The 25,251-nt window shown below is 39.5% G+C and overlaps 2 protein-coding genes across 2 annotated transcripts; one reads left to right on the forward strand and one right to left on the reverse strand.

The window, feature by feature from the left end:
• The first annotated feature begins 4,152 nt into the window (after positions 1–4,152).
• SNW1 (SNW domain containing 1) lies at positions 4,153–20,974 on the forward strand. Its single transcript, XM_085317613.1, has 14 exons — positions 4,153–4,229; positions 5,280–5,433; positions 7,789–7,950; positions 12,909–13,004; positions 13,096–13,202; positions 13,994–14,098; positions 14,190–14,259; positions 14,951–15,016; positions 16,229–16,345; positions 16,679–16,820; positions 17,767–17,863; positions 18,833–18,950; positions 19,943–20,106; positions 20,184–20,974. Exons 1-14 carry the CDS (start codon positions 4,216–4,218, stop codon positions 20,386–20,388), a joined length of 1,617 nt encoding a protein of 538 aa, XP_085173739.1. The 5' UTR covers positions 4,153–4,215; the 3' UTR covers positions 20,389–20,974.
• Positions 20,902–25,244, reverse strand: SLIRP (SRA stem-loop interacting RNA binding protein). Its single transcript, XM_085317616.1, has 4 exons — positions 25,151–25,244; positions 24,867–24,925; positions 22,989–23,096; positions 20,902–21,031 (listed from the first exon to the last, which is right to left on the reverse strand). The coding sequence occupies exons 1-4, from the start codon at positions 25,242–25,244 to the stop codon at positions 20,972–20,974; spliced, it is 321 nt and encodes a 106-aa protein (XP_085173742.1). The 3' UTR covers positions 20,902–20,971.
• Positions 25,245–25,251: the final 7 nt, after the last annotated feature.

Here is a 25,251-nt window from a genome sequence, read left to right on the forward strand (position 1 = left end):
GCAACCTCTTCCACTGCTCTGTCACTCTCACAGTAAAGATGTTCTTCCTTATACTCAGGTGGAACTTCTGTGTTTTACTTTGTTCCTGTTGCCTCTTGTCCTGTTGCATGGCACTACTGAAAAGAGTTTAGTCCCATCCCCTTGACACCCTCCCTTCAGGTATTTGTAGACATTGATAAGATCCCCCTTCAGTCTTCTCTTCTCCAGGCTAAACAGGCCCAGCTCTCACAGCCATTCCTCGTAGGGCAGATGCTCCACTCCTCTGATCATCTTGGTAACCCTACACTGGACCCTCTCCAGTAGCTCTATGTCTCTCCTGTTCTGGGGAGCCCAGAACTGGATGAAGTACTCAAGATGAGGCCTCTCCAGGGCTGAGTAGAGGGGCAGGATCACCTCCCTCGACCTGCTGGCAGCACTCTTCCTAACGCACCCCAGGATACCATTGGCCTTCCTGGACACAAGGGCCCATTGCTGGCTCATGGTCAACTTGCTGTCCACCAGCACTCCMAGGTCCTTCTCTGCAGAGCTGCTCTCCAGAAGGTCAGCCTGCAGCTTATACTGGTGCCTAGGGTTATTCCTCCCTAGGTACAGGACTCTGCACTTGCCCTTGGTGAACCTCAGGAGGTTCCTCTCTGCCCAACTCTCCACTCTGTCCAAGTCTCTCTGAATGGCAGAACAGCCCTCAGGTGTGTCAGCCACTCCTCCCAGCTTGGTATCCCCAGCAAACTTGCTGAGGAGGCACTCTGTCCCTTCATCCAGGTCATTGATGAACAAGCTGAACAGGATGGGACCCAGTACTGAGCCCTGGGGATTGGCATAGCCACAAGCCTCCAACTAGACTCCACGCCACTGATGACAACCCTCTGAGCTCTCCCTTTCAGCCAGTTCTCAACCCACCCCACAGTCCACTCGTCTAACCCACACTTCCTGAGCTTGCCTAGGAGGCTGTTATGGGAGACAGTGTCAAAAGCCTTGCTGAAGTCAAGGTACACAATGTCCACTGCTCTTCCCTCATCTATCCAGCCAGTCATTCCATCATAGAAGGCTATCAGGTTCTGTTAAGCATGATTTCCCCTTGGTGAATCCATGCCGACTACTTCTGACCACTTCCTTTTCCTCCATATTGGAGATGACATTCTTGGAGATGACATCCAGAATGAGTTGTTCCATCACCTTTCCAGGGATGGAGGTGAGGCTGACTGGCCTATAGTTGCCTGGGTCCTCCTTCTTGCCCTTTTGGAAGACTGGAGTGACACTGGCTTTCTTCCAGTCCTCAAGCACCTCTCCAGTTCTCCACAACCTTCCAAAGTTGATGGACAGCAGCCTAGCAGCAACATCTGCCAGCTCCCTTAACACCCACAGGTGCATCCCATCAGGGCCCATGGATTTGTGAATGTCAAGCTTACTCAGAAGATCTCTAATCTTATCCTCCTCAACCAAAGGAATGTCTTCCTGTCTCCAGACTTTCTCCCTCATCTCCAGGCTCTGGGATTCCTGAGGGCTGCCCTTAACAGTAAAGACTGAATCAGAGAAGGCATTCACTAACTCTGCCTTCCTGTATCCTTCGTCACCAGGGTTCCCACTCCATTCATCAGCAGGCCCACATTTTCCCTAGTCTTCCTCTTGCTACTGATGTATTTGAAGAAGCCTTCTTGTCCTTGACATCTCTTGCCAGATTTAATTCCAAATGGGTCTTAGCCTTCCTCATTGCATGCCTGCATACTCTGACAACATTCTTATGTTCCTCTCAAGTGGGCTGTCTCTTCTTCCACATTCTATATACAGTCTTCTGTACAGACCCCCTTCCTTCTAAGGCCTTAACCCACGGGATTCCTCAAAGTAGCTCTCTTCAGGAGGCCAAAGTTTGCTCTCCTGAAGTCCAGGGTTGCGATCATATTTATTGCCTTGCTTCCTCCACACAGGATCCTGAACTCCACCATTTCAACCCATACATCAAAATTAAACCATAAAATTAAACTGCAAAAATTATTCAAAAGAACTAGTATTTCTTATAGCCAGAGAGCTATAAACATCTTCAAACCCAAACAGCTTACTGTCTGCAAAGAGAAAAAAATATATAAGTAGTAAGTATGAGGAAAGCAATGTAGCATCTCTGATGTGTTGGAGCTGAACCAGATTGCTCAGGTACAACTTTGCTTTCTGAACACCAATTTCGAGGAGTGGCTGTCATACAAACTGTGCTGCAAAATAGTTCACCAAATTGTATATTTATCATACAGCATTAAATAATATATCACAGAAGAAGAAAGAAGGAGAAACATAGAAGTAAGACAGAGAAAAGATTTTTTCAACTGAAGTTAGTATCACTAAATGCAGATAGAGATAATGCAAACTTCATATGGTGACTGAATGCTCTTTAATCAGGGAGCAATACTGCCAGATGTGACAACAGCAATTCAGTCGCGAAACAGCTGAAGGAAATGGAGAGATGACATGATGGAGAGATGATACAAGAGATGACAGATGAGCTTTGCTTAGGATAATTATTGATAAACAATATATGTCAAAATCTTCTATCTTTAGCTTTTTCTGATGTGCTCAGAAGAGGACAGTTTTCTTCAAGAGAAGAGAAAGTATCTGTCATTCATAGAGCTGATGACACAGCTGCTGTCACCAGAATGCAAACCTGAAGTTATATTCCCAATAAAGTCAATGAGAGTTTTGGCACAGGACTGCAAAAGACTCCCTGGTTCCTCCAAATCTCATCCATTGTAGAAATTCTAACAGATGAATTTAGTCTGCAGGACTTTTGTCTCTCTTATGTCTCTTATTGTATGCAATATTATTTATTTACTTATTTATTTATAATAGGAATGTACTTGTTTCTTATACATTCTACACTTCTGTGACTCTTCTAGATGAGCTATGGTCAGCACATTGGGGCTCCTCACTGTATTTCACTAGATGCTAACATAGAATCATAGAAAATAGAATCATAGAATCAGTAAGGTTGGAAGGGACCTCTCCCTGTTCAAGCAAGGTCACCTATAGCATGTTAGACAGAGTTGCATCCCGGTGGGCTTTGAATATCTCCAGAGAAGGAGACTCCACAACCTCTCTGGACAACCTGTTCCAGTGCTCTGTCACTCTCACAGTGAAGAAATTCCTCCTCATATTCAGGCAGAACTTCCTAATAATAGCAGTTATTAATTAGTAACTACATTTACTGTTTTATATGGGAGCAGGAGCACCAGAACACTGCCACTTTAGTACTAGTAGCATCTTATCCATGTGAAGTCCCCTCCTAGTACAACTCCCTGGATAATACTTTTCCCTATTTCATATTTTAACTATATTCTAAAGACTATGTATCTTGAGGTGTTTTGAAAACTTAATTTTAAAAAATGCTGTATAGCATTTGAATACATGTCTGTTGCATGTATACAGTATCTGACATTTAATACAAAAGCTTTTAATTCAAGTCATTTATACAGCAGTTCTCAACTCTCTCCCTCCCTTTTCTCTCATGTCCTACTCAGTGATGCCTAAGAAATGACTTTTTTTTTCTTTCAATTTCAATTAAGAGTATTGTGTGAAACTTGCTGAAGTAGCTTTTCTGGGATTGTGCCATCGCAGCTGCATCCACCTCTTCTGTCTCATTTTGCAGAGAGCAGCAATGTCTTTGCAGTATCAAAGTGGGAAAGATATGCACTACAGGACACATTGTTGATTGAAGTTGGGAGATTTCATCAGACAGAGTCTGTCAGGTAACAGATTTGTGCCTGGCCTTGCAGATTTGGTGCCAGGCCCCAAGATGGCCGCAGCATTTAGTGAACCACACCAAGCCCAGCAGTGGCCTAGAGATCAGCCTGCACAGATGGACATGTCCTGCACCATCCCGCACCCCGTAAGTTAGTCCTGAAGAAGGCAGAGGCCCTCAGGGCCGACCTGTACGTGGGAAAGACCGTTCAGCCCGGACGCACAGCCATTTTCTCACAGCCTTGAAGCAACCGATGCTATGACAGCAACACGCACCAGCACGTCTCCGCACTACCTGGGGCTACATCTCCCAGGAAGCACTGCGGCATGTGCGCATGCGCACAGAGGTGAGGAAACTCTCTTCTGTCTCCGCTTGTGGAGGTTCTGAGACTACAAGTCCCAGCCCTCAGCTGCGTCGCGTGGCGCATGCGTAGCTGTGCTTTCCGCCTCTCCTCATCCCAGCTTGAGCCCGGAGGAGAAGACGAAGGTGGCAAGATGGCGCTCACTAGGTGGGTTTGGCTGGTTCAGTTTGTCCAGATCGGGAGGGAGGGGCAATTTTTCTCTTGCCTGTTGCGGCTTCCTGGCCGCTCTGTGAGCTTCCAGCCGCCGTAGAGAGCCGCGGTCGGAGGGCGCGCTTCCGGACCGCGGACCGGTGAGGAGGTTGGGCCGCGGTGGGTCGGGTGCCGCAGCTCCGTGGGGCGGCGACGGCCAGGCCGGGCCCACGGAACCCTCTGAGACTTGCCCTGCGCTGGCCGGAGGAGGCGCTGGGCGGTGCAGGGACCGCGTTCTGGGCGAGGGATCTCCTCTCCGCGTGCTTCTGCGGGAAGAAGCCTCTTGCCCCGGCGGGGAGGCGATGGGATACGTGCGATTTTTTGGAGGGGGGGGGGCGGATTTTCTTGCCGTTCGTGAGGATGAATAGTCTTTGTTACGAGTTGCTGTGTCTCTCTGACCGGCTTCTGGAGTGCAGCTTCTGTGGTCTGCTCAGGAATGCCCTCCTTTTAAGAGGTGGACGCTTCCTTGAAGATGTGTTAAAAAAGCTGTCCCGATAGGCTGAAAAGTGAGAAGTCAAGAATTTGGGCACAAGTTCTTGACTTTGGCTGGTAGCGGTCTAGTACCGATAGGGAAGGTTGTTGATAGATCTCTTCGTGGATGTTTATCTTGAGAGAAAAGAAGGGGGAGTTGCTGAAACTAGGGGTATATTTTCTCTTATCTGACTGATAGTGGTGGAAAAAGTGTGTTGTGGTCTGTGACACTCCTGTTAGAGAATGATCATTGAAACGTTCTGTTCTAACAGGATATGAATATGAATTTAACATCAGATTTTATAGAAATCCTCTACAGTGCTGACAGAGCACAAATTGCCTTTGCCCCTTTAAACTTGGAAGTTACTGCACTTTGCTTCATGAGCACAACGTTCAAGTTTCATAAACTTGTATTAATCAATGGTAGAGAAGAAGAAGAATGTAATTGTAGACTCAAGTATAGGTTAAGTTTTGTTGAGCAAAATTCTGAAAATTAACTATCACCATTTTTATTTGGTGACATCTGTGGATATGCAGTTTTCTACCAGCTCCAACACAGCTGTCTCAGGACCAGTTAGAACTAGAAGAAAGGACAAGAGCTCAAAGATCAAGGCAGACTGCTCTAGTGTCATCACGAAGAGAACCTCCCCCATATGGTTACCGGAAAGGATGGATACCACGGATGCTAGAGGTAAATGTGTAAACTCATACTGTAGTAGTGTGCTTTCTGTTAATGAAAAAAAAAAGTGGTTTTGGTGCAGCAATAACCTCTGAGCATCTTCAGTGTAGCACAAAGAGTTGTGTGAAGCCTTACCACACAGAGAACTTCTGTCAAAGTTGATGGATGTGTTCATGGGTTGGGGGAAGTTGTTGTAATTCATTGCGTTACTTAAAAAGTTTTATGGTAAGCAGTGTATTGTGGTCTCTTCCATACAATTGTTATGCAGTAAAGTGGAAATAGTTCTATGGACTTGTCAGTTTACAAAAATTATGGGTATTCTGTTTTTATGGTAACAAAAGGTAGCTAGTGTTACGAAGGGAGAAACTCTTGTTGGAGATGAGAGGAAAACTTTAACAATTGCAAGTTTAAAGTGTATTACTGGCAGAAGGGTCTTGAATGGTAGTCCTGAATGGTAATCAGCTGTGAGCCTGGCCTGTTTAGCATAATTTCAACTGGAGGAGTTGAAAATTTGAAGAAAAAAATGTAAGTGTATAACTCGCATTACAAAAATCTTTTGGTATGATTTCTCATTGTAGATTTGAAAAATAATTGCAGATTTTACATGGTACGTAACAAATGTCAGAGACCTGTTATGATCAGTCGTCAGCCATTGTTCTTGGGACAAGGCATGCTATTCAGGTTTTGATACAGTGTGTCATGATCCTCCATTGTTCACAAATGCTATCACTTCAAAAGCTAACAACTGCATTACTATTGTAATTATGTTTTAATTCTGTCTTTTAAATCAGGGATCAAATAGAGTACCGTGATGATCTGTTAGTGCTAGAAAAAAAAGGTGACTTCAAATAGTTCCAGTATTCATCTAAAATAAACATTCTTCTGTAGGCTCCTCATTTGATAATTTTTATGCTGTTAAGAACTATACATTCTCTTAAATCTTTTCCCTACTCTACCTTTTTAGTTACTAAAATTAGTATATTATTCTGTCAAGTGTTAGCTAAGAACTTATTAAAAAGTTAAGGTCAAAATTTTCAAACAGTTTCCAGCATCACTGGGCCACAAAATGCTACAGGTCTCAAAGTCTGTTAAGGACTTCCCTTTCTGCCTGCATAAATGCAAATTCTTCAAGGGTAGTAAATGTTTCTAAAGCATAACTTTGGTCCAGYGATTCCAGGATGGCATTGTTGAAAGTATCCATTCTTAAAAGATTTGCAAAAAGTTCTGAGGCAACGGTGATTCTATAACTAATTGTTGAATGTGGGACATCTTGTGCAAGACCTTCAGTAGCTGGGTCTGTATTTCAGTGAGCACTTTAAGCTAGTATAAGTGTGTGCTGCTGTGAAAGGAAGTGTTCTGGCTGCTTACTCCAATCTCAGTCCGCTCTGTGTTGCACTGGCAAAACTATTTGGCCACATGGCGAATATGGTAGAGGATTTACCTACCGAAGGTGGAACTTTTTTTGTGACTCACTGTCAGGCTCTACAAAAGCTGTGCTATTGCAGCAGAAGGAAGAGGAGATGGTGGTGCTGCTTAAGCAAATGCTTCCTCTGAAGAACTGCATTTGGATCTATAGCCTGAAATTATTTTAGGAAAAGTACCAATTCTGTATCTTCAATGTTACTGAATCAGGATGGTCTGCTTTAAGAGGTCTTTCTTTATTCCCCCTCCATCATTAAATCCTTTTGAAGCAACATGTTGAACAAGAGAGGAAGCAAACCCTTTTCAAAGTGTTGGGGTAATAGGTGCTTACCCAGGTGTCAATGTATTAGTATGTCAAAGTAAGGAAATCTGGTAACTTAGCATTTGTACCATTTGTAAAGCTGTGCTACAGGCTTGGAAAGGAATGCAAAACTTCATAATAAATTGAAGAAATCTCTTTAATGTGAAAGGCAACAAATAACCTGCAGAGATTTTCATTAAAAAGTCACGCTCTTTAACTGTAGTACTTCCACAGTTGCCTTATTGTAGCGGATAAATTATTGAAATTTTAACTACTTATGTCACATATGAATTGATTATTTGATCATGTACCATCTGTAACATTGTAGTGTCCCCACATTCTAATCAATGATACGGAGTCTTCCTTTGTGCAAGGAGTAGTTCTGGATACTTTCCTGAAAGAGGTCCATGCATTTCAAGTCTGCATGTCTTTTATTTTAAGAAGTGTAAGTTCTGTAATCAATTGCTCTTTCAACAGCTATAATGGTGGCTAGAGCATTCTGACAATGATTTAGTTTGTTTGTTCTTTTGTTAGAACCAATTAACTTTTTTTTTTTCTCTCCACTTGGAAATGGAACAAAACAGGCAAATCTTATACCATCTTCTTTTTTCTTGCTGTCATTCACTATGTTTTCCTTTGTGCAGGATTTTGGAGATGGAGGTGCTTTCCCAGAAATTCATGTGGCCCAATATCCATTGGATATGGGCCGAAAGAAGAAAATGTCCAATGCTCTGGCAGTTCAAGTGGATGCAGAAGGAAAAATAAAATACGATGCAATAGCTCGGCAAGGACAATCAAAAGACAAGGTAATATTCATTCAAATGTGTAGACTGGGAATGTATACAGGGGAAATTTTATGTGTACACATTGTGCATACTTAAACTCGTCGATTTGGCATTAGATGACTGAATTGCCTCCTTGAGGTGCAGTCCTGTTTTCTTATAAGTTAAAAAGCTGAAAAGCATCAGAGAGATATGAACGCTTGGACTTGGAGAATAAAATGAACTGGGACTCAGTTGCTGTTCTTGTGTGATCTTACTTGTTTTGTGAGTAAAGGTAAAATAACAGTGATGAAAGTCTCTACACAAAACTTTCTTGATAGTTTAATAGCCTTCCTTAGCCTTCCACTAAAGGAAAGAAACTGAAAGCAGGGTTGGTTACAGAGCACCTGATTTTGGTGTGGCAAAGGTGGGGTGGGGGAAACACACAAGATACTATTTAACTTCCAGAATAATACACCTTCTGCCTTTTTAATATAATGTTTGATATTTCTGTCTGTTTTCAATATTTTAAGAAGGTGTCTTTTTTAATTGCAGCAGGGAGTATTGCTAATGTTTATACTCTAAAATTTCTGTGATAAGCTTAGTTCAAAACTGGGGCAAAACTTCCATTGAATTTAATGAGAGCAAGTTTCAATTTCCTATATACAGTAGCCTTTCCAAAGAAGAGAAGATTACATTTTAGTCTTGTGGAGCCCTAGGTAGTACTGAGAAGAATCTGAATATTTTCAGATTACTTTTAATATAACAATTTTTTTCCTGCTTTACTGTAGGATGCCTTGAGAAGCTTATGTATGTATGTAACATGCTTCATGCCTTAGTGCAAATGAGGATGCAGGGAAAGCTTTCTAAAGGATAAAACAAGAGGTGAACTTTGCCCCTCAAACCAAAAATCGAGTGAGCATTCTAAGAGTGTCTTGAAAATTTTTCTTGTTTGTTTGTTTTAACAGACAAAATCAGCTGTTTGTGCAATTTCTTTTTTTTTAATGATCTTACAGTTTCCAAAGATATGTAAAGTTAATGCCAATAGGATTTTATATTTAACTAATACTCAGCTGAGTGTCAGTTAAGTGTCACATCTTGTATATCCTCATTTTGTGGATCTTAAATTACTGCAGTATCTTTGAGAAAATAAGTCAAATTGAGCAGACTCCAAGCTGTCATGGGCATAGAAAGTAATCTGACAAAACAGAAACAATAATAGTGGCCATATTTTTGAGGGGACTATCACCAGAGTTTGAGCAATACTGTATGTAGCATCTTGAATGGTTTGCCAAGAGGAAGATGCTAAAATATTAATGACACTTACAAAATTTTGTGATTACACTTGATACTAAATAGAAATTTGACACACCTCAAAGAATTAAAAGACATTTAGCAGAAAAGTAGACATGAAATAACATTGATTATGGGGAGCTCTAGATAAATAAGAAAAAATATCGGTTTTTACAACTTTATCAAGATTCATCTTCACCTGTGGAATCAAGTTCAACTTTCAAATAATGAAAGTGTTTAGATTTGAACATCAGGATCCATGTATTTTTGAAAAAGATACTAGAAATGATGGTAGCCCTAATCTTCTAAAGTTACGTAGTAGCTCAGAAATTGCTGTGCCTTACTTGGCTCATAGTTAGAGAAATGCTTCCAAGAACAGGTCTTCACAGCACTTTCTGGAGCCTGAGCAAAAACTTGGAAGAAGAGCTTGAAAAGTAGTTGGAAAAGATAAGGAAGGTTGTAATGAGGTTAAACTAAAGCTGTTATCATTTGTTATATTTGATTTGGGAAGATCTGTGTCAGCGTTCATTAACTTATGCATGTGGTATCCTGTAAAGAAGCAATAATAATATTCTTATTTTGTGACTATGCCTATTGGTATGGAACAGATAAGTGATTTTTCTAAAACTCAGCACTGTTAATAGCAGAACTGGAATTAGGGTTTCCTAATTCTTGACTCTAAGCTGTGTATTCTGGATCAAGTTGATTCTGATCACATCCAGTTGGATGTAAATGCTGATACTAAAGATCAAGTATCATTATTCAAGGAGGAGTAAAACCGAGGGAAAATATATGAAACAACTGAAACAATATTTGAAACAACTTAAATGGAAGTAGCAGAAATATTATTGCTTGTCCTGTCTTTCAGGAGACCTGAAAGAGTATTAGTAGACATGCCTTAGGCAGCAGTTCTTCAGTGATCTGTGTTGGGTTTGATAGATACAGCTTGTGATAGTACAGTGTAAGTAGGGTTACATACAGAAGTTCCAGCATCATGAGAGCTACATTTTATAATTTAGATATTTTTTCAATCTCTATGGAGTTGAGGGAAACGGGTATTTTGCAGGCTACCAGCAACCACATAGTGTTTCTCAGACCATTCCATGAGCTAATGTTTGGTCTGAGTTAAGAAGTAACTTTGCTCCAGTTTCTGGATTCTTCTGAAGCTCAATTTAGTGTTCTGCTTTCATGTAGGATCTGGGTGATGGAATTGCTGCATCTACATCTAAGTTGCTTGTCAGCAGCTTTCACTATTGCAGCAGATCATGTCTCTTGCATCTCTTCCCTTATGCGTTTAATAAACAATTGCTTCAGAGAATTTTCCTCAAAAAATACTACTATAATTGAGATAGTGTGACAACCTTCTGTTTGGAGCTAGCAGAAAGTCTAACAGATGTGATAAAGATGAATCTGGATGCATGATTTTGGATCCAAAGATGAATTCCATGTAGCTCCAGGTGAAAGACTTTCATCAATGGCTGCATGGTTAGCTGTTGTGCTGCTATGGATTCTCCCAATACTGGCTCTACTGATGTGACTGATAGCCAGGTTAAAATAGCAGTTGGAGCATCAATAATTGAGATATTTGGGGAGGCTGATGTTCAGTCTCCTTATTAGGAAAATAAGGAGACATAATTTCTTAGTATGTCTTTAGAGACAAAAATGGAAATGAGATTGAGGAGTAATACTATTAGGCCTGTAACTTTTTTTATGGCAAGGATGATACAGATTCTTTTTGAGCAAGAGTCGTCTTGTTGGTCCTGTACTGTGACTTAGATCCTAATAAAGAAAAAGGAACCACAAATCTAGTGTGCATTTTTCTCTCAATATTGTGAATTAAATTGAAACATTCATGAGAGATGGTAGTTGCATTGTTTAAGGAACTCTTATCACAGCAATGGGTCAGGCTAAGAGAATATGAATAGAACTAAAACGATTGAAAGTATTCATTACTCATAATGTATTTAACTTCTCAAAAGAGCTTGGTTTGAGAGTCTATCAGCAATTCTTTGTGCTATGTTTGCCAGGCTTCCAACCAGGTCACTGTAGTGGCTTGTAAAATGCTGTGTACGTCAGATGATGAAAAACAGAATGTTTTCTGTAAAAACAGGAAAATTAGAAAGGAAGGCATTTATTCTGCAGTGCTTTGTAGTAGCTTCTTGATTTACACATAGGATTGATAAGCATTGGATACACAGAATAAAATACATTGTGGGGAGCGATTTAAGTGTTAAAAAATAAGAAATTTTTGTTAAGACACTTCTTTCTATCAAGCTTCTTATAGAACTGTGAATGTGATTGATGATTAAATCCTACCATGAGCTAAAGTATCTTATGCAGCTAGTTAGATAAGAATATTCCCTTTCTGATGGCATACTGGTGTACGGGTTTCTAATTACTGCCTGCGAAGGTTGCCTCTGCCAGAGAAGGAATTACTGGTTGTACCAAAATTGAAGATTTGATTTGTGGATAAACTTCAGATTCTGCTTTTCAGAAGCCATCAAAATGAAATACCTGAAACACAAGCGGTGGTTTCCTTTTAAATTTCATAGATGAAAAAGGATAGTGAGTGGGCATGATAGAATATCAAACAGTCTTAGTTGCTTTATATTAGATTAATAAAATAAGATAAATATCTAGGAAAGCAACACATTGTAGTATCTTTCATCTGACTCTGTCTGTATTGCCTCAAAAAAAGGACTCTTAATTAGAACATGCAAATGTGTCATTTTTTGGAGATATGAATTTGGGTATTTTCAGACTAATTTCATCCATATTCTTGATCTGTATTGCTGATGCTTCCCATACGTGTGCAATATTTGGGGGATCTAATTAGTTCATGGAGTTCATTTATATCCTAGATATCTCTCAGATACACTATAGTTTTGAAAGAATCTCTTAGCGTCCTTCCTCAGTTTCCCCCTCCTGTCCCTTCTTTTTTCTTTTGGGATAACTTGATATCTTTTAGCATACTTGTTTTTTCATGCCTTAATATTCTTGAGGCTTAGACTTAATTACTCTCAAGGAACACTAGTTCTCAGATGCCTATCATTCAACTTTTAAGATGCTGGAATGTTATTGATATTAAAGGATTGGAAATGTTAGGAGTGAAGGATAAGAGCGGTAAATGGTTCTTGTGTGCCAAATTAGTATTGAGGCAACTCTGAGGTTAGTTTCATAGTTGAACGTACACTTTACTCCAATTGAATTAGTATCTTTTAACCCTTTGATGTGAAACATAAAGGGAAAAGATTCTATTGTATTTCATTAAAAGTTATCTAGTACTGTTTTTTGTCTATATTTAAAATTAGAGTTTAAAGCTAGTGAAACTAGCTGCTAAGTGATCCTTGAAAACAGAAGTATAAATGTGGATTTTCTGTACATCTTGGGGAATCTAAGAAGGGAATAGCATAGGAATGGAAAGCAGGAAATGATGGTGTCTAATCACAGATCTGACAGTGATTTACTTAATACTTGGTCAGATTGCTTCTTTACTTTGATTATTTTGTAAATAATTTGTAAAATGGGGTCTAGACTATTTTCTTATTCTATGAAAGCAATTAAAAAATGTATGAATGCAATGCATTTAGACTTGTATACAGGTGCTAATTAGTCCCTAAAGTATAATCTAGACCTGAAGCATTTCCTTTGGAATACTTCTTCTATTTATTCCTTTTTTTTCAGCACTAATAAAATACATTGTATTTCAGGTTATTTACAGCAAATACACGGATCTTGTGCCAAAAGAGGTTATGAATGTGGATGATCCTGAACTGCAAAGGCCTGATGAAGAAGCAATTAGAGAGGTATTGTGTGCATTGCTATGCCTTGTTGTTTGAGGTGCACTGTATGTCTTGCATATTTATCAGTTGCACACTATGATATTTTTGACTTCAGATCACAGAGAAGACAAGAGCAGCCTTGGAAAAATCGATATCTCAAAAAGTTGCAGCAGCTATGCCAGTTCGAGCAGCTGACAAACTAGCTCCTGCACAGTATATTCGGTATGTAGTACTGGTGTATGTGAGATGCAGTTACATATAAAATTGAATAAAACAAAGTAATTCCTTGACTTTTTGAGAACACGGCTCTTCCTCTTAAATTCTGTTCTTGAAGTAGTATGAAACCAAATTATGTATTTTGAATTAATCTACTAATGACAACCTGGTTTGAAGTAATCTTAACATATCAATAGCTGTGAAACTTTGAGGGGTTATTGTTTTTCAGCAACAAATGACTGTTTTGTTAAGGAGCACTATGAATCTTGCTGCTGTGGGAACAACCTCTTTACTGGGAGTTTCTTCCCGAAACAAACTAGGTAACAAGATTCTTCCCTTGAATAAAAATGAGCAGTTGGAAAGAATTCAGAATTATTAGGAGGCTGGTACATATTTATGATGATTCTCTGCTGCAACCACAGGAGAATTCCACAGCAGAGTTGAACTTGGCCTGACGTGAATTCCAAGTGTGTGAAGAGGTTCTACTCCATAAGATGTCCCCAGAAATTCACAAACATGGGAAAAGAGTATTGTGACATTCTTGGTGTCTGTTAGTTTCTCCTACTTTGGAATCTAGGTTAATGCAGGAGAATGTAGCCCTGTAAAGTTGCATTCCTTCTGGTGTAGTTGATGTTCTGCGTTCACTGTCCTCTGTGCAGTCAACTGCTGCTGGCTTCTACAGTGGAAGAGTCTTAAACTGGTGTGAACAACTGAATAGTGAATTAAATGAAAGCTGAGGTGGGAAAGGAATGTCCAAATGTATGCAGAGAACTGAATGTTTTGACCATTTTATTCAGGTACACACCATCTCAGCAAGGTGTGGCTTTCAACTCCGGAGCAAAACAGAGAGTCATTCGGATGGTAGAAATGCAGAAGGACCCCATGGAGCCTCCAAGATTCAAGTAACTGTTCAAAACTTCTTTGTAGCAAGTAGAAGATTCTGAAGTGTATTTCATACAAAGTGCTGATCATATTTGTTCTTTAATTGTTCAGAATTAACAAGAAAATTCCGCGTGGACCACCTTCCCCTCCAGCTCCAGTAATGCACTCTCCCAGTAGAAAGGTATGAAATGCAGTAGCCGTTCTCAGGGTTGACTTCTAGGTGGGTTCCCAAATTCCACTTTGATCAATCTCGTCTCTATGCATAGTTGTCTTGTTCTTCTGATGTGATACTAAGTGATAAGCTTGGTGCTTGCTGCAGTCTAGTGTTTGGGCAGGCCTGAGAGTGTGTTTTGTGTTTTTTATTTTGCTTTTTTTCTTTTTTTTCTCCATATAACTCATCACAGGTTAAGTACAATTCTCATACATTTTATGCAGGTCTGCATTTCTGGAGCTGTCCATGGCTTGGATGAGTTTGCCAAGGCTCTAGTCTTGGTTCACTCAGGCTGCTTGTAGACAACACTAGAGCTTGCTTTTTAAAAGTTGTCTTCCTTCTGGGAAATGAATGCAGTGGTTCATCAGTTCCCACAGCCTGAACAACTATTAAATGTTAACAAGCTTGCTATAAGTTGTGTTCAGTGATGATAGTTTAAGGAGATGGCTGAATAGCTGTATCATAACTTTCTTTTGTGTGAGCAAAGGCAGTATGCAAATTAACATCTCACTGCTGCTAAGAGGGTTCTGGTTTTTGTAGCAGTGTCCTGAACTTTGTACTCTAATTTGTCTAAATAGTTTCATAGCTGCCTGTGATAAAGAAAACAGTGTTTCTTTTCGCTATGAATCTAAAGACAACTTTCTTTCCTCTCTCAATTCAGATGACTGTGAAAGAGCAGCAAGAGTGGAAAATTCCCCCATGCATTTCAAACTGGAAAAATGCAAAGGTAATTAAGTTGTTATAAATTCACCTTCCTAGAATTGCACCCTACTGAGAGACTTCTGTGAATTATCTACAGCTTGAATAACACTAGTTTTCAACCCGTAGAGTTCGGTAAACTGACTGCTTACAGCATGGATAACACACAATTGTACAGCTTGCTTTTTCTCTTCCCTATATGTTATGGTTGCCAAATTGACAGGAATATAGAGCTGAGAGAGAATATATATATTCTGAGAGAAGAAACATTAGATAAAATCCTGAAAGCACCCTGAAACCAATCCTCTGGTAAAAGTAAAGCCATCTAAACTGAAAAAGTGAAAGGTAAAACCAAGCATGTGTTTTTTTGATACTGCAGTCTGAATTTCCAGAAAGTTCTGAAAGTTCTTAATTTTTGCAAAGATGCAAAAATAATTTTCATCACTGGTTAGCTTAGCTATTTTTATTGCTTGTAAAAGTAGGTATGTGCTGTCCCTTTGGTTTTATCAGTAGGTAGAAGGGCTTTTATTTTATTGTAATATTCAGAGAGAAGGGAGAGTTTATAATATGCTACAGTGACTGATCTAATCATTCTTAAACTTAACAAGCTTTTGTTTTGAGGCAGCCTCTTCAAATGGAGGAAGAAAAAGCTGCACGTTAGGATTTTTTTTTTCTGCTTTAACGCAGCTGCATAACTGGGACTGACACTAATTTGTAGATCAAATTTTAGGTTACAGATGCTAAAAGCAAAGCAAATATTTTGTAGAGCTCTATATAAAGAGTCTTCTATCTTCTGTAAATGCTTTTTTGCTTTCAAAAGCTGAAGTCTAGATTGCATTTAGTCTCTCTGGCTTTTGCTGACAGTCTTTCCCCTTACTTTCTCATTTTGGATCCTCTAACCTTTCGATAGGTATAAAAACAGCTCAGGGAAGTCAAATTACAAGGACCAGTGGTAAAATTGCTTAAGAGACCAGGAAAGCTGTTGTCTGTAGTTTTTAAAGCAAAGAGTGGAGCTTATCAATCAAAAAATTCTCAGTCTATCGAGATGTCATTTGAAGGAAAAACAATCCTGATGAGGGGGGAAAAAATGGAGAGAAGCTAGCATTGTCTAGTACAAATTTGGAATACACATAAAGCAGGTTCACTGAGGAATGATAATGATGGGCAATTTTTGTGATTTTTTTTTTTTATTACAAAACACTTGTTCCTCTGACTAACTGTCTATCTGTTTCAACTCCAGGGTTACACCATTCCATTAGACAAGCGCCTGGCTGCAGATGGCAGAGGACTACAGACAGTTCACATTAATGAAAACTTTGCCAAGCTAGCTGAAGCTCTCTATATTGCTGACAGAAAGGTCAGGTGACTGTTTAAACTGGTTTGTTCCACCTTCTTTTGCATGTTCGTTTCCTTGGAAAAATCGACTGTGAATAGGTTGTAGCTCTTTAGTTGGTCTTGTTGCTAGGCTAACATAAGGTGTTATCCCCAAGATTTTTGAATCGGGTTCAGCCTGATTTAACCCATTGGAGTTCATGGCTTTTGTTTCTCAGCTCTAATTGCTGTGGTTGCCAGGCTTTGAACCTTTTCTCTCTGACTTGATTTTTGCCCTGCATACTGGGTAACTCCCAAGACCCAAGTGTCCCAGATGCTAGCTTTGTATTGTTTTAACTGGGGGTGTTAATATACGCAGGCTCGTGAGGCTGTAGAGATGCGTGCCCAGGTGGAGAGGAAGATGGCTCAGAAGGAAAAGGAGAAACATGAAGAGAAGCTGCGAGAAATGGCCCAGAAAGCCAGAGAGAGGAGAGCAGGGATCAAAACCCATGCTGAAAAGGGTACATTTCTTTGTTACGAGGATGCTGTGGGTTTATGGATTTTTTTTTTCATTTAATATCTCTCTAAAGTGTAGATTGGGAAAAATAACCTGAGAATTTATAGTAGTTAAAAAATCAACTGTAATTTCTAGGCATGAAATCTGCTCTTCATGTCTTTACTTGATCAACCAGTGAATTAGGCTAGTTAATGGGGATCTATTTTGATGGGATCTGAATTTGAACTCAGTTGTCATATGTCAGTGTAGTTCAGAAATTCAGATGTCAAAGTAACAACTTTCATGGACTGTTCTAACCTAGTTAAAAAAAAAAAGAAAGAAAAGCTTGTTGCAGCTAAAGAGCAACTTTATGTTTACGTGAGGACAACAAGCAGTGAAACAGATTGCCCAGAGAGGTTGACAGTCTCTAGCCTTGCAGGTTTTCAAGAGCTGAGTGGGCAAAGCCCTGAGCAACCTGATCTGAATTCAGCATCACTCCTGTTTTGAGTGGGAGTTGGGATTGGAGACCACCTGAGATCACTTCCAAGTGGGGTGGTTCTATGATACCGAGTCACAGAGTGTTAGTGGCATACAGAGATGCCTACGTGCTTGAATGGTGTTTTTATACTAGCATGTATTAAGAGGGATAATTATTGTATGATGATCTGTGAGTGCTTTCAGGTTTTACTTCCTAGATTAACAAGTTCTCTGAGTTCTTGAAAGCTAAGAAAACATAGTTTTGGATAAATCTACTTCAATTATCTTGTCAAAAACAGTTAATTGTTTGTAGTATAAGAAAGACACGATTTTCTCTATGTTTGTTCAGTTTGCATAAAATGTAATAATTAGTGTTAATGGTCATTTCTCTTATGTAAATGAATACTGAATTGAATCACTGTGCTAGTGACTGTGGCATAGTTAATTTAAATTTAAAATATTTGTATATAAATAGTAATCTCAATTTTGTACAGAGGATGGTGAAGCTAGAGAGAGAGATGAAATCAGACATGACCGGCGCAAAGAGAGACAGCATGACAGGAATCTTTCCAGGGCAGCCCCTGACAAAAGGTGAGTCGCAAAAGCAAACTGCTTTATGGCTTCCCTGTTAGATAAACTTGCACAGAGCTTTTTTCCTTTTGTTTGATCCAAGTGCTTGAATTATACTTTTTGCAGATACTCAGTTGTATGAAGTACCTTTTGATAAGGGTTAAAAGCTCTAATACAATTGCTGGTTATGTGCAGAAAATATTTGGATTTGTAATTATAAGACTTAAAGAATGTATAAAAGGTATTTGACTGTTTAGTTGCTAGGAAGGTATAAGGCCAGCATACTAACACTTAATTGTGTAATATCTTTTTTTTTTTCTTAAAAAAATAAAAAATTTTAAAAAATATGAGCTTTGAATATCTTCAGCCAAAATTGACCAAAGAAATTTAGGATCTTCCAGATGTATGGAGGAGCATGGTGGATTTGGGGGGTTTTTTGCTTGTTTTTAATCAGAACTTCAGGATATTCAGATTTAACATGTTGACAATGAAGATTGAACCTGGATCCTATAACTTCAGTGAGACTGGAATATCATTAGTGGTTTTGTTTGTTCTACCTATTCATTTGAATTGAGCTTAGATTTGTAAGTGTAGGCTGAAATATCTTGTTTGTTCAAGCCAGTGAAATTACTGAGCACAAGTAGTTTCTGGAGGCTTAAAATCTTTAATATCTTAAAATTAGATTGCTCAGCCTTCCTAGAACATAATCAAACTAGTTCTTGCAAAAAATGATATTTTAGACCAAGTCAGCTTGATATAAGCTGCAGATAATGGAAAGCAAACTCAAATGTCATGCTGAGCTGAACATCTCTCTCCCAAATGTTTCTTTTGCCAGGAGACAAATTTTAAATGTTACATAGTAAGGAAGAGCAAAAATGAAACTCTAGCTCCCAAGGGAAATTGTTAGTAACTAGTGCAACATCAGGTTGCAGTTCAGCATGTAACCAAATATGATTTATCTGACTTAATAAAACTTAATTTTTAATTCAGGTCAAAGTTGCAGAGAAATGAGAACAGAGATATCAGTGAAGTTATTGCCCTAGGGGTACCCAACCCCAGGCCATCCAACGAAGTCCAGTACGACCAACGGCTTTTCGGTCAGAGCAAGGTAAAAATACTTTTTCACAGCTGTGTAGCCTTCTAACAGGGCATGTGAACAGCTCATCTTTCTTTTGTGGGTACGGCCAGAGTACTGGAAGGACCCTGTTCTCACGGATGGTATGGATGAGCTCTGAAAGGAAACTTGGCATAACTACTGTTGATCTCCTTTATGGCGTAGCTATTGTAACAAAAAATGGAAAATTTGAATATGTAACTGGATTAAAGGACTTTCTGGGGAGGAGGAGGGGAAGAAAGTTATTTTGCCTTCAATCTGGAGTGACTCCGTCTTCTGTATGAATATACTGATTGAATAAGGGAAATCTTCTATGAGAGAGAAGCAAGTAAATACTTGCCATTTCTGTTACTGCCTATGTTAACTATTTGTATCTTTTAAGATGGATTTTTAACAGCAACACTTATTTTCTGATTATTTTGTGCTATTCAGAGATAGAACTGATTAGGCTTCAAAAAGTTCCTGAATAGTCCTGCAGTTTGTCAATCAATCTTCCTAACTTTTCATGTCTCCAATGAATGAAAAATTTGTAGGCAGGGGGGAAAGCTGATCTATCAGAATAGAACAAGCGGGCATTTCTCCTACTTTTACAGATTGCATAAGCATCTGTGTGATTTGGATCAGTCAGCTCAAATCAGGTTTTCTGGAAATTATAACAAATACGTATTTTCCTGTCATTTTCACTTGCTGTTGTAGACAGCTGTGCTTGCAAGGCAGATTGAAGTGATCCCTTATTCTGAAATGCAAATGGCCTATAATCCTTCCTGTTGCTTTCTGGAAGTGTTCCTGGCTTGTAATGATTGGACTTAAGCCCAGACCCAAACCCATACATATATCCTAATGAAGTGCTTGAACTCATCTGAAATTGATGGTAAATCTCTATGAATCTGGATCACACTACAAGTGTATCTTGATGTTGGAGTAAATTAGCTGAAGTTTTGCAGTCTGATCTTTATTACACTGCTGTTCATCTTTCTCCTTCACAGGGTATGGACAGTGGCTTTGCTGGAGGAGAGGATGAAATTTATAATGTTTATGACCAGCCTTGGAGAAGTGGCAAAGATATGGCCCAGACCATCTACAGACCAAGCAAAAATGTGGATAAGGACATGTATGGTGATGACTTAGAGGCACGAATAAAGACTAATAGGTAAGAAAAATATTTTAAAATAATCTGATCCAGCACTCTTAAATGCCAAGCAACTGAGTGTCATCTTTTTCCTGCAGATTTGTTCCTGATAAAGAGTTTTCTAACTCAGATCGTAACACAAGAGGGAGGGGTAGAGATGGACCAGTTCAGTTTGAGGAGGATCCATTTGGTCTGGACAAGTTTCTGGAAGAAGCTAAACAACATGGTGGTTCCAAACGGCCATCTGATAGCAGCCGCCCTAAAGAACATGAGCATGAGGGCAAAAAGAGGAGGAAGGAGTAAGTGCTGCCACTTCCTGAGGAGCAAGGAAATGGACTATAAGCTTGGACTTCATGGAAAAGGCATTTTTACTATCACAGTTGTGTGTAGGGGGATAGAGTTGTGAATTGCTTCTTTACACTGCTGTGCTGTATGGATATATACATACATATATATATATATATATGTATACACACACAGTAATTCTACATAGAACAGCTACCCATGGAAAGTGGAGGAATGGAGACCACTGAAACATTTCACAGGGGAATTCTTCTTTAGCAAGTGTTCTGACTCTGCTAATTCCCTGTAGGCCAGCATCTCAGGGTAAGAATATAAGCCCTTCCTACAGCTTTAGGTTGTGTAAATAGCTAAAGCATTTTTTGTGTACGTTAAACTCTCCTGCTGCACATAATTACCCTGTCTTACGCTGTAATAGGGATGCTAGAGAGCATAGACTTCAGTGTTTCTTTAGTTTGACCACAGTTTATTTGAACCTGGAGGGGAAACAGCTGGATTCTGTTTTAAATCAAATACTCAGTTTTTCAGTGATCTTTATTTTAGTTTGTTTACATTTAGTGAAATAAAGCCTCCTTCCACTGCTTGCTCACTTCGACTCGTTCTTTGGCTGAATGTGTCTTCTACCTCGCTGCTGTCTGAGGGAGAGCTGAAAGAAATGGAAGTTAATCATATTAGTTGGGCAGGAAGGAGTGATATTTTTTCACTTCTACCCTCTAAAACAGTCTTATGGAAGGCAGATGGGTCTGTAACCTGTTCAGTTTCATGAGCCATAACCACAGATGCTAAGATCCTGACAGGAAGGCTGGATATGATTTGCATAGCAACAGTTAGTGTTTCAGCAAGATGAATCTTAAAAGCTTCTTGGAATTTCAAGTGGGATTAATAAGGTAACTATCTAAGTCTAGTCTAGAATAAAATGGGAGAAGTGCTAATACATTTTGCTTCTACAGCAGCTATCCTTTTTCAAGAAAYTGAAACAGGTTAATCACTGCTTGCCTTCTGCTTTTTATTTCACTATGTAGAAGCCTCTTTGCTCTTGCATCTCTTAAAGGATGCTTCTTGACTCCCAGGCAGGTAAGTGAATGTAAGCTATATTACAACTGTAAGAATAAAAAGCAGCAAAGAAACTCCCAGCAATCTTGAGAAAGTCATCTACACTAATCTTACTACTTATTTTGAAAACCACATATAGATAACATCCTGTTACTTTCAATTCAATTTACTAGGTCTTAGCCTATTGCCTGGCTTCTCAATTTTAAGATTAAATTTAGCACACAGCTGCTTAATTTCTGCTTCTAATGTGCTGCCCTACAGTTGTAACCCAGAGGTCAACTCTTAGGAAGATGTACTGAAGTAACTACAACCACTGAAGATTTCTGTAGTATTATGAACTGTGTCAAGCTTTACCACAATTAAGGTACTGCAGGCATTCCTAAAGTCTCTTGCCAACTCATCTTAATGTTGACATCTCGTTGTGTTTGAAATACGGAACCTGCTTATTAGAGAGAGACTAAATATTTGCAAATAAAAGTATTCAAATAAAATAGTTGCTTATGTCAGTGACAGCAAAATGCTTGTTGTTCAACGTTCTTTCCAAATTACTAGGTCTGAAGCAGGTAGTAAGTCTAATCCTTGTAAAGGCAAGGTGTAAGTAAGTTTATAAATAAAATTGCCACAATAATTTGCCCCTATTTAGTGACCATACTAGGGCAAGTTGTTAATGGTTTTGACAGAAGACCTGCTAACTTCTTAATAGCTTTGGGCAGTTGATGACCTCAAATATAGCACTATCCTTTTATCCTTCTTGTTATCTGTCTTAATGCTACTACATACCAAGCGTTTGGAAAGCGGTGGCTGTTTTGATTAAAAAAAACAAACAAAAACAACTTTGCTCTCCAAATCACTGCAATGAAGCTAAAGAATAGTTTTGGCTCTAATAGACCAGCCAAAATGCTGTCAGTGTGACAGACTACTTGGTATGTGTAAGAGACCAAAAATTTTTAAACTGATGCTGTATGCCATCTTTTGATACAAAATAGTAATGCACTGAAATTTCCAAGTAGTGTCCTATTTTTTCTTCACTGGTATTTAGAATGTTATAGTGTCCTTCTAAGTAAAAAAGCTACACTAGAGCTAACTTTAAAACGTATCCTGAACACATGAAAGCAGACAGCTGCATTCTCCTTGAGCTTTTAAGAAATGAACACTCTTGTCACCTGCTGTCTGTTTTCACTGCAGTTTAAAGGTTCAGTTGAAATTCTTTGTCTTCCCTTTTTTCCTCCTACTGTACACAGAAGACGTTAAGAGTCTACCTGCAGAAACCTGTCTGAGATACTACCTAGCTGCACAGCATTTCCTGAACAGTTTTGCCACATTAATGCTCTTTTAGCTTAGCATTGTAGGAGTTTTGAGCTCTGGATATGTTGCAGAGCCTAGCTAGCCAAGCTGGGACTAGGAGATAAACAAAAGCAGTACCCATTTTTAAAGACTACACTAAAAGCACCTTAAGTGGCAAAGTGATTAACCTCACCTGAAACTAGTAAGGCAGAGTTACTATGTCCAAAAGAAGGCAGAATTATTAACAGAATAGACATGTCTATTACCTTGGCACCCTCAAGTATGTGGGAGTCCTTCTGAAACACATTCTGAACGTCTTCTGGAGTTGAGAATTTAATCCAGCAATAGCGTTTGTGAAAACCTGTGTCTCTGTCCTAATTACCAATTAAAAAAACAGTTCAAGTGCCATAAAATGGATTCACATAAGCTGTTATAATTTCATATAGATATTCAATACAAGAATTAAAGAATAATCAGAAAAAACACCTTTTTCAAAAGCCTGTTTCATACTTCAAGATACTTATTGTTGGCAGACATGAGGTAACTTAGCAGAGGCTATTTTACACCCTTTCCTCTCAAACTGAGTCCAGCAATCATACAGATTTAAGGTACATTTGAAGACTGGAGAAAGACATTGGCTGGCTGTTTCAAACTGCAGGCATTATCTACTGTCAAGCCAGTCACAACAAATCTGACATTTAAATGGCTGCCTGATTTGAAAACAAGCCTGCCCAAGTACTTGAAAAGATTCAGCAAGATAAAGCAGCTGTTTAAAACACTAAGAAAGCAGGCTGCAATTCTACCTGACAAGCACAAACTGCACTGGAAAGTTATTTTTAAAAATAATTTGTCAGTCAAATACAGTTGTCAATAAATGGGAGAACAATGCAGAAGAACCAGGTTCAACAGACTGCTTATTATCCCAAGCAGTATAGATGAGGACACAACAGGTCTGCCACTGAATTCACTAAATTTCAGGCATGATTAGCAGCGTTTCCGGATACTGCTAAAGTTTAAACTACAAAGTATTGCAGTCACACTGCACTGTTTCAGTATCCTACTGCACCCTTAAATCAGGGTGTCTTAGGCACAGGCAGGTATTTGTAACAGAAGCAACTCTGTCAGTTTTAAGGATTAATGTTCCCAATACATACATTAAGCCAAAAAATGTGCAGCAGTTTAACTGATGATGAAGGCAGGTTTATAGTAAGCTGCCAGCCTTGGCAATGAATAATGCAGTGTTTCAGACAAAAGACACAAACTGCAGCAGAGAGGAAGCTACTGAGTATATCCTGAACTTCAATTTTCAAAAATAACCAGATTGTCTCAACCTATTTCTCCTGCATTTCCAAACTAGTCTTGAACTGATACTGAACCCAATTTAATTGAAGTTCCCTACATATTGAGCCTACTTTAACTAAAGATTAGTTAATATGGAGAAATACAGGCAGGCAGGAGAACCGCTGCTCCATCAGCGGTTACCCATAATCCGTAACAGAGTAGAAGAGAAACACTTTTTTTGACTGTTTGTCTCTAAGAAACTGCACTAGAAACTAGCAGCCTTAATCAACATGCTGATTATGTGGATAACCTAAATAGCTAAGACACAACAGTTCAGCAGCATCCTAAAGTGCATGTGGTTTCTGCATGAGGCCTTTTACTCTGGATGAGATGTAAACCCACATCAGCAAAATGCAAGAACTTTTCCATTACACCAACGACACCGGACATATAAAGGTTTTATTTTTTGTCACAAGCAAGACAACACCATACTAAGGAATCTAAAACACTTTTAGGTTAATAATTTAGAAGGGGCAGTGACAACAGAATGTGAGAGAATTTGCTTTTTAGAAGTTTTCCAAAATGAATAGGATCATTAAACATAAAATAGGACCACAATTCTCAGACACTGAGAAGCACCCAGTGGGAGTTAAAGATCTGAGAGCAAAGCAATTTTGACTTGACAACAATCAGATTTCCAAAAAGTAATCGCTACAGAAATAAGGAAAATGCTTTATGACACACTCTTAAATACTGATCTCTTCACTCCTACTGGAAAACCGGACAGCACCAGCTAGTGGCTCTTTCCTATTCTGCGGATAAAACGCTAAAATTGGTCTGGAGAAAGAGAAGAGAATACTTACGAACGGCAGCCGGCACCTCTGTACTGACCCGAACTGAGAGAAATACTCCTTGAGCTCCTCTGGGGAGGGGAAAGGTACACCCGGTTACACAGGCCCAGCATCTCGCGGCACAGCAGGCCCCCGCTTCTCTTCCCTCCTGCCGCTAGTAAGCGCCGCGCCAGCAACCGCGACCGGGCATACGCCCTGCGCCGGCTCCAGCCGCCGCACGCGGCTCCTCCCGACCACGGGGCCCACAGCAGCCCCCCGCGCACCGGGGAGAAATAGTAGAGTGGGCCCAGACTCACTACTCGACACCGTCCAGGGGACCTCGGCGACGAAGATGTCAAAGAGCTTCCTGGAGCGCCCGCTCGCCGTCCGCACCGCGCCAGCCGCCGCCATCTTGGGA

Source organism: Rhea americana, unplaced genomic scaffold (genome assembly GCF_003343005.1).
Source record: "Rhea americana isolate MKP2758 unplaced genomic scaffold, rheAme1 scaffold_5, whole genome shotgun sequence".
NCBI classification, from domain to species: domain Eukaryota; kingdom Metazoa; phylum Chordata; class Aves; order Rheiformes; family Rheidae; genus Rhea; species Rhea americana.

Coding starts and splice junctions, on each gene's coding strand:
- SNW1 (XM_085317613.1), top strand. Junction 13,005..13,095: donor ATGAAGAAGCAATTAGAGAG/GTATTGTGTGCA, acceptor TTTTGACTTCAG/ATCACAGAGAAGACAAGAGC. Junction 13,203..13,993: donor GCTCCTGCACAGTATATTCG/GTATGTAGTACT, acceptor CATTTTATTCAG/GTACACACCATCTCAGCAAG.
- SLIRP (XM_085317616.1), bottom strand. CDS start 25,244: ATGGCGGCGGCTGGCGCGGTGCGGACGGCGAGCGGGCGCTCCAGGAAG. Junction 23,097..24,866: donor AGAGGTGCCGGCTGCCGTTC/GTAAGTATTCTC, acceptor ATTGGTAATTAG/GACAGAGACACAGGTTTTCA. Junction 21,032..22,988: donor ACATACTTGAGGGTGCCAAG/GTAATAGACATG, acceptor CATTTCTTTCAG/CTCTCCCTCAGACAGCAGCG.